The sequence below is a fragment of the Limulus polyphemus genome, unplaced genomic scaffold (genome assembly GCF_000517525.1).
Source record: "Limulus polyphemus unplaced genomic scaffold, Limulus_polyphemus-2.1.2 Scaffold358, whole genome shotgun sequence".
In the NCBI taxonomy this organism is placed as follows: Eukaryota; Metazoa; Arthropoda; class Merostomata; order Xiphosura; family Limulidae; genus Limulus; species Limulus polyphemus.
Genome location: NW_013665968.1, coordinates 643561 through 658442, shown reverse-complemented (window position 1 = coordinate 658442; position 14882 = coordinate 643561). Strand labels below are relative to the sequence as shown.

General features: G+C 29.5%; 1 protein-coding gene across 1 annotated transcript in view; it reads left to right on the top strand.

Annotated features, from left to right (window-relative positions):
* Positions 1 to 574: 574 nt before the first annotated feature.
* The window catches only part of LOC106457667 (BTB/POZ domain-containing adapter for CUL3-mediated RhoA degradation protein 3-like), a 17578-nt gene continuing 3270 nt past the window's right edge, over positions 575 to 14882 (top strand). The window contains exons 1-5 of the mRNA XM_013917106.2: positions 575 to 706; positions 7780 to 7964; positions 12025 to 12284; positions 13990 to 14042; positions 14275 to 14473. Coding sequence (XP_013772560.1) covers positions 7796 to 7964; positions 12025 to 12284; positions 13990 to 14042; positions 14275 to 14473 — 681 coding nt within the window. The 5' untranslated portion in view covers positions 575 to 706; positions 7780 to 7795. The remainder of the gene's footprint in view (positions 707 to 7779; positions 7965 to 12024; positions 12285 to 13989; positions 14043 to 14274; positions 14474 to 14882) is intronic.

Genomic DNA, 14882 nt, shown 5'->3' with positions numbered 1-14882 from the left:
ACCAGAACTCCTTGGACAAAGGCCTTTCTAACGATGTGAAATTTGTAGCGTTTGAGCGAGAAATTTGCGAGAAAGGTTCAGGACAGACAAACACAACCGTATGACTTATACACATTGCATATAATCACATACGTTCCGACGAAGGCCCTATCAAAGAAGTCGAAGGCCTATCGTCAAAAATAAATATTTCAAAGTGAAAAAAGTTCGAAATCCTCTAAAATGCTCTAATACCATTGTGAGTTTACTAAATAAAGTAGAAAGTTTCTCCTGAAGAAGATATAAAACAAGAACACTAAATGAATTGTAACATTTTTTTTGGAATTCATTGTTTGAAGTCTATTTCGATATATATACTACTGGATATGCCATATTTTAACTTGGATTTTTATGGCTATAAGTCTCTAGTATAAACAATGTCTAAAAAAAACCCTAAACATTTTCAAATTTGTTTGATACTTATTTCGATTCGGTTATTACATCAGTTACGTCAAATTATATTTCTATGGGAAATTACAGATCGAAAGATCATTTTTTTCAGTGCTGATTATTCTGTAGATGGCACTAGTTATTTTTTTGGCACATTATAACATTCAGTCAATTTCAGTGTGTAAGGTGTGTCATAGTTACTCATCGTTGAGTGATAGTAATATTATCCTATATAGTATATTATTCACTGAACGAGCAGTGCTTGTATCCGTATCTTGAGGTGTAGTATTTCATTTTGTGTAACTTTTAGCTGCGTCATATGTGCTTTTTTTTCCCTATAAATTAAAAAAAAAGTAGGCTAAAACTAACATTTTGCAATATCACTTTATTATTAATATATTTATAGGCTTATAAATAATAATAGTATTATTAACTTGTGGTACTTATTATGTAATTATATTATAAGGTAATTACATAACTTACATAGTAACTTGCTAAGTTAATACTCTTACAATTTACATATTACTTTATAATAACTAAATATTTTAAAATTAGATCTAAGACTAAGCTTAAGTTATGGTAAATATTAAAATAGCCTATAGTATAAGTACAACTACAGGTCCTAAATCAAGTTACATTACAATTTACAATCATATTCTTACTATTTCATAGAAAGAGCCACAGGGTATTACATGGCTCTTTCTTTGAAATTTTGTCATTGTAAGTTAAATTGTATATTAATATTGTCTAAATTATTGTAACTTTAGTCTAAATGAAACCCTAAGACAATAACCTTTTGTTAGAACATTCATTCACTTTTGACATAATATCTTTGTTTTCAGTTTCAGTATCTGGTTTCTTCCACTTCCAGTGCTCTGTAGTGTTGGGATGAATTATATCTTATAATATTACACCGAACTACAAATAATTTCTGTACATATTTGAAATATAGGGTAATCAGAAGCAGTGGATGCAGTTTTTGTTTAGTATTATATGTAATAATGCTTACATGACCAAGCACTACCATTACCACTCTTAGCATAAAAATCAAGACCAGTGTCTGTGACATTTAGATCTGCTTTACAAGTTGATGCTAAATTTAAAAGCTGAAGTATAAAAGTGATAGGACTTAGAGGTATGTTCCAACACTGCTGTTTAACAAGAACATAAAATCCTTTATTTCTCTTTCTCCTTAAGGAAACATATCATAAGAGTGTCACTTATTAGACAAAAACATGAAGACACTTATTTGACTAAAAATTCAGCAAGGTGAGAGACAAATAACTTTAAAATAATCTAATTTACTGGAAGGCATTGAAATATTTGTCATATTTAGGGATATGAAATTTTAGCAGACAAAAAAGTAAATAATTTTACTTGGGTCCTGCTAAATACTATCAAGCATCATCAGGAGTTGTCAAGAACTGTTATTAAGACACAAACAGCCCATTTCTCTAACAACCCTTATAAATACCTAAAAACTTATGTTTCTTGTACGCTGTGGCTCCCATAGCCTATGAATATCACCAAAGCTGGAAAGCCCCATGCAGTTATACCTAATAATAATAATACACAAATGTAATGTAGAGGCAGTAAGTAAAATCATTCAGAAAAGTTATATAATTACACTAATTTCTCATAGCTCATAAATGCAGTTAGGTCCTTTGATCCATTTTGTATCCATAAATATGTCAAAGATTTCAATGTTGTTCAGTAAATTAGATTGTTATAAAGCTACAACTTTCATGTCACTGACTTTTTACTAGAACAAGTGACTTGACACTTTTCATTTCTAATTAGTGAAACCATACCAAGAAATATTATTTGTAACCCTTTGTAATTGAATACTTTATCATATGAAATAAGTGTTTAGTTTTTACAAAGACTTTTTTCGTAAAAATGTAGGTTTAACCTAAATCTTGTACTTGTCATTGGATTTCCCTAACCACATGGTAGTGCAGTTTCTTTAAAAGAAATTGTGAAAGTACCTGTTATTTTTGTGCTTTGGCCTCATGGCTAGCATATGTGGCAAAAAATTGCTATTTAAATTAGATTGGTGTTTGAGTAGAGCTGGAATATGTACTCTATTAATCATTATAATTGATTACTTATAAGAGATTGATCAAAATTACAATTAAATTGATTAGTGCCACAAAAATAATCAATGAATGCCAGGAAAATGATCAACTAATTGAAATAAGTGCTTCCAATTATTACTGTTTTTGAATATTCCAGCTATCTAAGTAATTGAAATATTGCCATTATGATTTTTCATTATAATTTTTGATGAATTCAAGGTTGTTCAGCTTAATTGGTTAGTGTCATTACCTGCAAGAATAATGAACAAATCAAAATTAGTATTTACAATCTACTATTCTTGATTATTCAAAGAATACAGGTCTCATGAGAATAATCTATTAGTGGAATTTGCTAATCAGTTAATTGTTGGGCTTATTAATTGATTACATTCATCTAATCAGTTATTCTCATGAGACTTTATATTTGAGTTTACCAAAATAGAATAAATTAGTCTGTAAGGAGGTTAGTCTAACATTAGTTTTTTGATTAACCAAATGTTTTCTACTCCATGGTGGAACATCACTATTGAAAGTAACTAAACTTTCTGATCTGGGGCCTCATATAAATTTAAAAATGCAGGGCTGAAAATAATGAAATCACTGACTGATTTTGTGGTCATGACTAACCTATAAACCATTAACCCCTGTTTGAATCTAATAAATTAAACTTTAAATTAAAAATCATAAAAAATAAAGTTCTTGATAATATGTAAAGCTTCAAATTTTAATTATATATCTTTAAAGTTTATAAAACAGAAGCCTTTTAAAAATTTGGAAATTCAACAACTAAAAACCCCGATTACATGGTTTCTAAATAGTTTTTCCTGAGTGAGAACAGCTGAAGTTCTATTGCTGCTGTTTTGTGCGTAATTGTACTTCATGAAATTAAAGAGCAAATAATCACTTTAAACATGTTTTCTGATGAGTAATTAATGATTGGGAAGCAAACGTTAAGTTAGGGCACATAAAAGCCCACTGAAATGGAAAATATATTGGATGGGAGGATTTATCACATATCAGTTCTTTGCCCATGGACAAAAAGTTCCTACTGCTTTGAGATTGGCTAGTATAGTATTAAACTAAAATCTTTATACAACAATTGTAACAATATTCAATAGTTTAGAATAAAAAGTTCAAGGGCCAAACTTGAAGAAAAATACCTGTGATTGTTGCAAGTTTTTAACACAAAATAAAAATTCCTAGTCTAAAATTAGTTAAAATTTCATCTCAGCCATTTTAGTTTTGGCTTTACTCCAGTCTTTGTAGATTAGCAAGTTGAAACTACATGCATAGATTTCAAGACTTTTCGTTACTTATATTTTCTGGAATAGTTCAGGTATTTCTATTCAAGACTTTGTATTATCTAATTTATCTTTCATGGAGAAGCACAGGCAGCTTGAGCCAAATATGGAATGATCTAATTTGTAACATTTTCTTCCATAGCTGTCAATTAACAACAGAAATTATATATTGAGGATTCAGATAATTACACTTGTGTCCAAACTGATGTAAATTTGGCATGTTCTATATTTAGATCTACAACTAAGAATTTCATTGGTAAGTGAAAGATCTTAAGGAAAAATGTGTTTTTCTTTCAAGTTTTTGTATAATCACAATTAACTTGCAACATAGAGCCAAAACAAAAAGAAGACAAAATGAAGATAAAAGAGTCAACAGTCCATCACAGACTTATTCTGACTAATGCTGATGAAAAGCAGATTATATTTTTTGTTTCATTTTTTATGCACACCAATGGTAATTGAGCTAATAATGACCTTTTTTTCTGTGACAAAACGTATGCTTAATAACCTTTTAATAACGTGCATGGAGTCCATTTTTAGTAGAACAAAGTACAAATATATTATGAAATTCAAATCAAAATGTCATTTAATTCTCATAAGCAAATAACCTTTAAGATGCAGTGCATATATTTCTGATACAGATTCTGACAACCAGTCAAAAATGCTTAAAGTACTTTATTTTATAAATAGCATTTTTTCTCAGTATGTAGTTATCCTGATTCATAGCACATCATGTTTGAAAGGTAATAATTGTTACTTTAAAAACCTTTCATACACATGTTAATATCTATTGTCATTTTCTTTGATTTTATAAGGTATTAAGAGATTTGTATAAGAAGAAAATTTTGTTCAGATAGTCTCAAGTATTTCTGCAAAAGAAGGCATGATGATTTTGGCATATGAAATATTTCTTGTCACAAAGAAGACTGTTACATGTCCCTGAAACAGTTATGAATACATTTTATTTATTCCAGTTAACAAGTAAAATAACTTGAGCTTATAAAAATTGAATGTTATTTCTTTGTGGCCTATTGTTTTCTGACCATGCATATATGGATATGAATTTGAGTTTTTGTACAAAACAACATTGTATCATACATGATGTTTGGCACTTTAAACTTTAAAAATGCATCAAGTTCAATAAATAGTTAATTGTCTAAATAAAAGTGATATTTTGGCATTGAAATATCTAGCTCAAAAAGCCTTTGAAAGTGCTCAGAATGCAGGATTTTGCATCTAATTTGACATGGCTTAGGCTTATTCAAGTGTTTTTAAGAGATAATCTTATTGAAGTTTATAATATTATATAGAAAAACAACAGGATAAAGACCTCCGAGTTTTTTGTACATTATTTAGAAGAAAATAATACAGGCTAGGTTTCAGTTAAGATAGTTTTTTTCCTAATAGGGTAGTTGACATACAGAATGAGTTACTGTTGGCATTAGTTTAGGCCAGTACTTCACAGGAACTTAATAGGAAATCGATTACTTCCTGAAAACTAAAGGGTGGGTTTAATTTTTTACTCTTTCAAAGGATGAGTAATCAAGGATAGCCTTTAATGGCTAATTATCCCTTATTGTCTGTACATAATATTAACTTCCAATCAGAGAAAACTACCTACCTAGGTCACAAATAAGAGAAAAATCAACCTAGTTATGAGCATAGCTAATTAAATAAACTGTTTTTACTTATAAAGATTAAGATGTTTTATTTCATCATTTGTTAATGATATTTTAAGCTGTAAATCAAATAATATCTCATGAGGTTTGACCTGCTTAGATTTAGGTTAGTCCTAAATCTTTATACTTAGCTAACAATGCAAAAAAATCTTTATAATGAAAGTATAATAGTAACAAAAAACTAGATATATTAAACATTCTAACCAATACTATTATTGAAAGTAACATTGAACAAAATATACTTTACTTACAAAACACATAAATACAAGTTGTCAACTTCAGCTATTATTTTAAATTTAATGTTCATTGAACAAATTAACATAATGCACAATGTCTTACAATTCTCCAATGAAACCCCATTAAACAGCTCGAGGTATAGGAAAAAGATTTAATAGCTGGGAAGTATGGGCTGGTTTAGTGATTAGTTTCCTGTTTTTTGAAGAAGGCTGGAGTTAAACATAGCTGGTGGTTCATAATTTATAAGCATATACTCATTTGTATCAGCATTTTGTAACTGTACATGTAATTAATAGGCTAATATAATGTCTAACTTTGGGACTTTGGTTACTAGTTGTCTCGGGCCTTTATGACAGTCACATAAAAAAAAAAAAACCAAGGTGATAGGAAGCCTTTTCATAATTTCAATTTACTCCTTAGTCGCAAAAAAAAAGAAAAAACCAATAAGTAAACAAGTTAAATATAACATTTAACTTTTATATACCTATGCAATAAAATTGTGAAATAATTCAAACTAATAGTACATATTATGTAATCAAACCATTCCACAAGTTCTATGTGATATTAGTTCCTTGCAGACCCATTTCAGAAATTTCTTCAATGGAATGTATCTTCTGTTTATAAAGTAATTTGTACATTTTATTTTTAAATGTTTGAAATTTTAAAAACAAATCTGTGTTTTATATGTTTTTATTCTTTGGCAAACTGCTTTGCAGATCTTGTAACTAATAACTTTATGTTTTGAAAACAAATATTTACATGTATTTTATATTCATTTGATTGAAAACAAATGGGAGTGTTAAGTAAAATCTTTGTCAGGTTTGCTATTTCAAACTAATTTGAACACAAGTTTTTGTTGTTTTTTTACATGATGTATTGTGCTAATGTGCTTCTTGATTTCTTTTTTATGTCAAGGTTTTGATTAGGTGTTGGGTAAATCCACCTTTCTACTTTGGTTTTATGAATGCCTTTTCTAGTAATGTTTTTATCCTGGAGGAATTCATTCACCAAAATCATTTAATTGAAACCTTTTTGAGTCTCTCTTTGTCATAAAAACAATAATTTTGAAATTATATCTAATGCTTTTGAGCATTCGAGAAAGGACAAAATTATAACATACTGTTGGACAGTTAGCAGTATGAACTTGGTGCTTATCCTCTGCTTATACACATGTAACAAAATGTAATTGTACTGTTAGTGATTTAGTCAATAAATTGTAACATACAGACACAAGAAAAACATTTCCAAACTTAATGAATCTTTTTGTTTACTTGAGTAGCATTGTCAGAGTGATTGCTGGAACTAAGTCATGGTACTTATACAAAAGGTGTTAAAAGATTTGTAGTACAAATAAAGCTAAAACAAGTAAATGTATAATGTAAATTTATATGTTTATTATCATATCACTCTATTTAATTTTTGTTTATATTGTTTAAAAACAGACCAGAAAATGCATGATGTGATGTTTGATAGTGTTGATTTTAAATCTTTTCCAAGGGAATGTCCCCAGACCATATTGGGTAATTATTCCTTTGGCTTAAGCTCTGCCTCATACCATCAAGGTTACCCACCTACTCTTAAAGATAATGAAAACCCTGTATGTTACATACATCATTTTCATTGCAATTGTACCTTTAAGAATATGAGGAGTAATATGTATCGATAGTTAGATTTTTTTGTTTCTCAGTGTTGCCTCTTAAGAATAAAGAACACTGAACTAGGCTTATGTTCTTTTACACTAAATTAAACTTTCAACCTTTTTGAGCAAGAGAACTCTAAAATATTTTAATACTTTTAAATAACTACAAATGCTTTCTTTCTACTAAATCATTAGTTATAGCTTTTTAAATGAAAAGTAGCAGTTGTATCTATAGTAGTCAAAGTATAGTAAGTGTACTGAATTTTACTGATAAATTTCATTTTTGCTGCTACTATTTGCTACTCTTATTTTTAAAGAAATATTCTTATTTTCATAAAGAATTGAAACAAATGCTTAGCCATTAAATTTTTTTATGAAGTCAGTGTTTCATTAAGTTTAACGTTGCATTTTTATTACAGTTAGAAACTAAATTTCATGATGTCTGGGGACCACAAGGCAGTTATTAAGGGAGCTCCAAGTGAATATGTGAAGCTGAATGTGGGTGGATCCCTTCATTATACTACCATTGGAACACTAACCAAACATGACAGTATGCTTCGGGCAATGTTCAGTGGAAGAATGGAAGTCCTTACTGACTCAGAAGGTAAGCTCATGCTTCTAACTTTAGACACGGACCTTGAACAGCTTAAGAACAGTGAAGCATAAAATTAATATAATATGGTACCCGTGTAGTATATTAACATATGTAGTACCGTTCTCTCTTTGAATGATATTATTGTAAATATATAATTTATTCTGTATGTGTGCAGTTTTCACATAAAACCTGGTTGAGAAAGTCATTAAATGGATGTTGTTCTAACTGCCTTTTGATCCTTGTCATTCTATTGAGGTAATGCTTTTTCTGCCCATGGCAGGAATGGCTCTAATGCTGCATACTATACAATGGTAGTTCAAGTAGTATCTCAAATGCTTGAATGAAAATGACCGTAACATGGGTAGTGCGCGTCACTCTTGGTGAATCCAATGTTACCTGTGATGAAAGAAAAGTTGCATTTAAACAGTCTTGTAGATGAATTTGGCCTGATCAGCTGAAGGTATAATATTCAGTAGAAGTGATCATCTCACGTTTGATAACAGCAAGTACACACATTTTGTTTTTTGATTTGAATAAAGCTTGTACTTTTTTGCCCAGTCTTTCTTTCTCATACTCAGTTATTCAGAGATTCAATACTATTCTTAATATCTTGACACACTTCCTGTTAATTGGACCTATCTCAATGCTTTAAAGTTAATTTAGTTCAACCTGAGTACACCACATGATTTTTTAAAGTTGTATATGTGTGTTTTGTATGAGTAAAAGTATCATTACCATTTTAATATATTTATTTATTACTTTTTTTTACAAGACTAAAATATTTTAATTTGTACAACAACAAAAAAATTACTGAATTGAATATGAATTTATAAAATCTAATAAATTTGCAGTTTAACAAACATTACTAATGTAGTTATGTGAACAGCATTAATGTTTCTGTGAAGCTATACATGGCGATGTTTACTGTCTTCACTAAATTTTATAAGGTTTTAGTAAATGTTACAGATGTGTTATACACAAATTAGAATTTTTTAATAAAGTAATTTTACTAAAGATCTGTTTGTTAATTTACTAATTCAGTCTGACTAGTCTGAGTGAAAGTTGTTTTTTCATGTTAAGAATAAAATATCTTTTTTTTTACTAGAATGATTAGATTGTAATAGACAATTAAAGTTATTTACCTTAAGAGCTTTAGGCCTCTTGACTTTACACAACTGATTTCATTTGATTTTATTGTTCTTTGAACCATGCCTAACTATTGTTGCAACTTACAAGCAGTAAATTGCCAGATGGACTAGCAGAGTAAATAAAGGAATCGTATTACATCATGCAAGTCTAACTCCCCATGTGTTGTTGGAGGCATGATGATGAAAAAAATTTTTACATTTTAGTTATTTTTGTTAAATATATATGTATGTAAGTATCAATAAATAAAAAAAACATGAGAACTTACCTTAGCTCTAGGCTATTTGTACTTGAGTGCCTGATTTTGTAACCTTATTCTTTCTAACTGTGTTAGTTGTACAAAAAAATAATTCATGTAGCTTTCAAATATGCATCTTAAAACACAAACAGTAAAATGTAATGCACCAAAACTATTATAATTTATCTAGCTTTCTAACTAACCTATAAATAGAATAAAAAATTGAATTACTTAACAGAGCTCTGACTTCAGTCTAGGTTTGTCTTAGGAGGCACCTCCTATTGAAAATTTTTTAAAAGTTGAAGTGCATTTAAGGATTAAATTCAGCTTATTCAAGCAGTTAAGTTTTAGCAGTTTGATTGGGTACAAACTTATGATACACTAACATGAAACATTTCTCCTCACTAATCTTGATTAATGGCAGGAAAATATAATGATACTTCACAATCCCATTGATAAGCAAATGAACTGACATTTCCTCCTGATTAAATTAAAAAACTAAGAGAAATAGAAAGTTTAATTTGAAGTCTACATTTTGTCCTGATTTCATATGTTTATGAATTTAACAAGAAAATAAGTTGACTTAAAAACTAGTCTGGATTTAGCCTTTAAAATAATCTGTTACCAATAATATTCAGTTCACATTTCCATCCTTTTTCAATAGACTTCCTTTAAGTCATTTATTCAAGCCCTTGAGAATTGTGTAGAAAAGAAAGCAAAATATAAATGAATACTTTAAGTGAGTTATTCCCTGAGCCTTATCAGGTTTACAGTAATTTTATCTTTAAAAGTAAAATTTTGATAAGTAGATCCCAGATTTCATGACAGCGAAATCCTATTCAAATCCCTGGTGTAACTAAAGAATAATGGAGTACCATGTTGGACTCAGAGTGAGCTCTTCTAGTTACACATGATATTGGCTAACCTAACATCGAAAATTGTATAATATGATGCTTTCAATGATAGAGAACTTTGATAATGGGGAGGAGTAGTACTTTTCAAGAACAAACAATTATAAAATGAGAGAAGGTTTTGTGGATTTAAAATTTACAAATGCAAGTCTAATGATAGATTCATTAGCATAGTAATTTAATAGTATGTTATGGTTTGCATAATGATGATGTGTACTGTTATGGTAGTTTAAATATAAGCTTTTTTGAATGCTTACATGGATATAACAAATTATTAACTCTTGTTATTTTGGTGTAACAATCAATGAGCATGAGCTACTGAGTGAAATAACATGTTAAGGCACTTCCTTTGGTATCCTATATTAACAGTACTGTGATATTACATCACATTTTGACTTGTATTATTTGCATCTCTATTTACTGACCAAGTATATGCTTCTACTTAGAAGAGAGTACAATAGCATTTCAACTATATTTTTATTGTTTCACATAACTGTTTCTATAGCTTTCAGCTCAAATTTCTTCAGGCTGCCCAGTTTACTACATACAAAATCTTATTTAACACTATATCAATTGACTTATTAGGGACAATGCTTTGCTAGCTTGGGTATTATACACATTTAAGTTTCTTAACATTGCTCTTGTGTTTTTCTTCATGTAGTGTTATGAAACAAAAAATAAAGGTTATTTCAATTTTTAATTCAGGACATCTGAACTAATGGATAACCCTTGGTATTTACTCCTTCAGCATTTGGATGCATAGTGTTAGATTACTTGTATTGTAATGCTTATCTTGCTTCATGTTGAGAAAAATATTTTATACAGTGAATTAATGTTTTTATGCTTGAATTTTTAAACAGTAATAACTACCTTTCTCTACATAAGTGTTGCATCTTTCATAATGGTCTCGGTAAGATTGAAGATTTAGGATGTTAATTGTTCATTATGGTTACTTATTTTTTTTTTGGTTCAGTATTTAACTTTTTATATTCAGGGTCCACCATTGGCTCAGTGATAACACTGAGGGCTTATAACACTAAAAGCTAGGGATTTATTTTCCATGGTGGACACAGTGCAGGTAGCTCATTGTGTAGCTTTTAATATAAAACAAAAAAAAAGGAATTATTTCCAGCAACAATCACATCTTTTAAAGGAAGTAACTGGACTACTTTTTAACTAATTTATCAGGTCAATATAGCTATATAAGTATTTCTAAAAATAACATTTAAAAAATAATAATAACTTATGTTTCAAGGGATAAGTGTTTATAAAATTAAGTGTGAAATAGAACTGACTTGTATTTTCTGTCAGGATTTAGTAATGAATTAGTCTCATATAATTTGTTGTATCTCATATACAGTTGATTACATTCTTTAACCTACTTCCTTAATGTTTTGATAAGTAGAGTAAAAGATTAACTTTGTCTGTTAAGTAACATTTGTACTATAAATTATTAGATTTGATGAAAATGAAAAATTTCATATCCTACTTAAGAAATAAATATAAGTTGTGAAAGGTAAATGATTAAGTTCAGAAACTACAGCTTGGATCTCATTTTATGATTTATTTTTTATTACATTATATATGTTTGTTTGTTTTTTGTTCTAGGATGGATCCTATTAGATTTGATGAAAATGAAAAATTTCATATCCTACTTAAGAAATAAAAATAAGTTGTAAAAGGTAAATGATTAAGTTCAGAAACTACAGCTTGGATTTCATCTTATGATTTATTTTTTATTACATTATATATGTTTGTTTGTTTTTTGTTTTAGGATGGATCCTAATTGATCGCTGTGGAAAACACTTTGGAACCATTTTAAATTTCTTACGAGATGGCTCAGTTTCTCTACCGGAATCTCAGCGAGAACTAAAAGAACTTCTTGCTGAAGCCAAATATTATCTGATTACTGAACTAGTTGAGAGCTGTGAAGCTGCCCTACAGCGCTATGAGCGGTCCATAGAACCTATCTGTCGAGTTCCACTCACTACATCTGAGAGAGAAGAACAGCTTCTCATCAGCAGCAGTACCAAAGTATGTCAAATGTAATGAAATAATTCCGTTAGTTCACTGTGTTTTTAATTTTACATAATGAAAGAAAATATTTCATTGAACAAGGTTTAACAATTACATTCACTAGTTTTGGTATGTTTGATTCTATATCAGTTTAAAAGAAGTGCAAGTCAAATTTCCACCTTATACCTCCACGACTACGAGATGATTTGATAAAGCAGGTACTGCTACTAATTTCAATCAGGAGAGTATAAAATTATTCAATACTTGTTACACTGGTCATTATAATCATGCATAAAATTATGAAACTATGATGTAATAAATACCTATGTGAGATAAAAGTATCACTAAAGTTATATGTGAAACAAAAACTACTCTAACATTGGTATAACTGATAATCTTTTAGACTCTACATGACTTTTATAAGTGTGTATGTTATAAAGGTCACTCACTGTTTTGATTGATTTTAAAGTAAGCACCTAATCATCAGTGAACAGGTGAATTAACAAATTTCATAAACACATATAGGGGGTTCTGATATAATAATAAGTATAGACCAATAACACCTGTGCAAAGAAAGACTGTATAGGAACTTGAGGTTAAGCATCAATAAAAATCAGTTGCTTAGACTACTCTATATTTATTAACGACTGAATGAAGTATATTCCGAGCCTTTCCCACAAATAAAGAAAGAGGGAGAAAGCTAGTAATGATAAAGTAGAGACAAAAAACATTTAAAAACTAGGTTAAGTTGATAGATAATTTTAGAAGTATTTTTGAAAAGGAAATTGCCAAATCATGTTCACTCACTTGAAAATGCACTAAAACACACACTAGGTTATTATTTTGTTTCAAAATTTCATAGTATTCAGAGCAGTGTTTCTTACCCGGATTTGCCAGACGACCCCTGCATCCAGGCTTTGGATGAAAAAGTTTGTCATAGTTCATAACAAAGGTGATATATGCAACTCGAGGACTCAAGAAAATTTGTTGATTCAGCACAGACAGCTTGTGACACCCCTGGAAACCTGCTTGTGACCCCCAAGAGGGTCGCGACCCACTGTTTGAGAAACACTGGCTTAGAGTAAGAAACATGCTAAATTAAAAGAATAAACAGTGAAGTGGGTACTCGTACTTTTGCAATCTGCCTCAGTAGTTCCTAAAGTTTGGCTAGTATAATTGTTTGTTTTTCTCGTGTTTTTAGGTGTACATTATATTATAACCACTCACATAATTACTTATAAAACTATATTTGTTCTTTTGAATGATTAGGACTAAACTTTTTAGAATTATTTTCATGACATCATAGTCTCAGATGGAGGTGTTTATTTGTTAGACATAACAGGAAAAAATTGATTCATGTATATGGGATAAAATAAAAAGATATTTCCTTTGTAGAATAGCTTACAGAATGTTATAGTTTGTAATGCATGTACCTCTTAACATTTAGAAGTTTATTACTGCAAATTAGACATAAAAAGAGCCTAGTCTAGCTTGTTTTCTCCCATATCCAACTTTTTAGATATCTTTATATTTATGTACAATGATGCTGTTTTTTAAATACATTACAAGACATTCTTTTTATTTGCAAGATATACAATATTTTTTGGTTTAAAACCAAGAATAAGTTTAGTTTTACTACTGTAAGCAATAACTTCTTTTTAATTAATCTGTTTCAGATATGAAACAAGTAGTTTTTATAAATTCTTCTCTTATATCATTTTAGCCTGCAGTCAAATTGCTCATCAACCGCCATAACAACAAATATTCCTACACAAGGTGAGTGAAATTTGAGAAACTTGAGAGAAGTCATGAAGTTAATTACATTACCAAACAATATTGTGCTATGAATGCAACATATTCAATGACAGTTTTCATTGATTTATCCCAAAGTTATACAAGGATAACATGTTTTTTCATTGACATTTATGAGACAGTTTTTATGCATTTTTATGAGTTGTTTGTTAAAAAGCTTCACTGATAACCATTAACACAAATTTTTATCTTGCAGTACCTCTGATGATAACCTTTTGAAAAACCTTGAGTTGTTTGATAAATTGTCTCTGAGGTTCAGTCAGCGGGTTTTGTTCATCAAGAATGTTATTGGCAGTAACGAGATCTGTCAGTGGTCATTTTATGGGCATGGGCGAAGAGTAGCGGAAGTGTGTTGTACCTCTATAGTGTATGCTACAGACAAAAAGCACACAAAGGTTAGTATTGACTAATGTTAATAATAATGTAATACTTACTAAAACTTATAGGCTGCTTGCTCAGCTTTAGTTAGTAAGAATATAGAAATGCCAAGATAATAACTACCACATGGGCAAATCTAGAACATGAACTGAACAAATTATTAGATGTAATAAAAGCAATTATGGTTATTACTTTTAACCACTATATTATATAGCTTTGGTTCAGAGCTTAACTCGTTAAAGCACAGTGGTGGGTATAATGCTACCTCTGATCTTGCATTACTAAAACCATAGGCCTGCGATGGTTTTATTGTCTTGAAATTTTTACATGTTCTACAGTAATTCCTGTCATGATGCAATACATGAATGAAAGATCACAACACGTTTTGAGACTAAAAGACATAATTTCCCAAAACAAATCAAGATG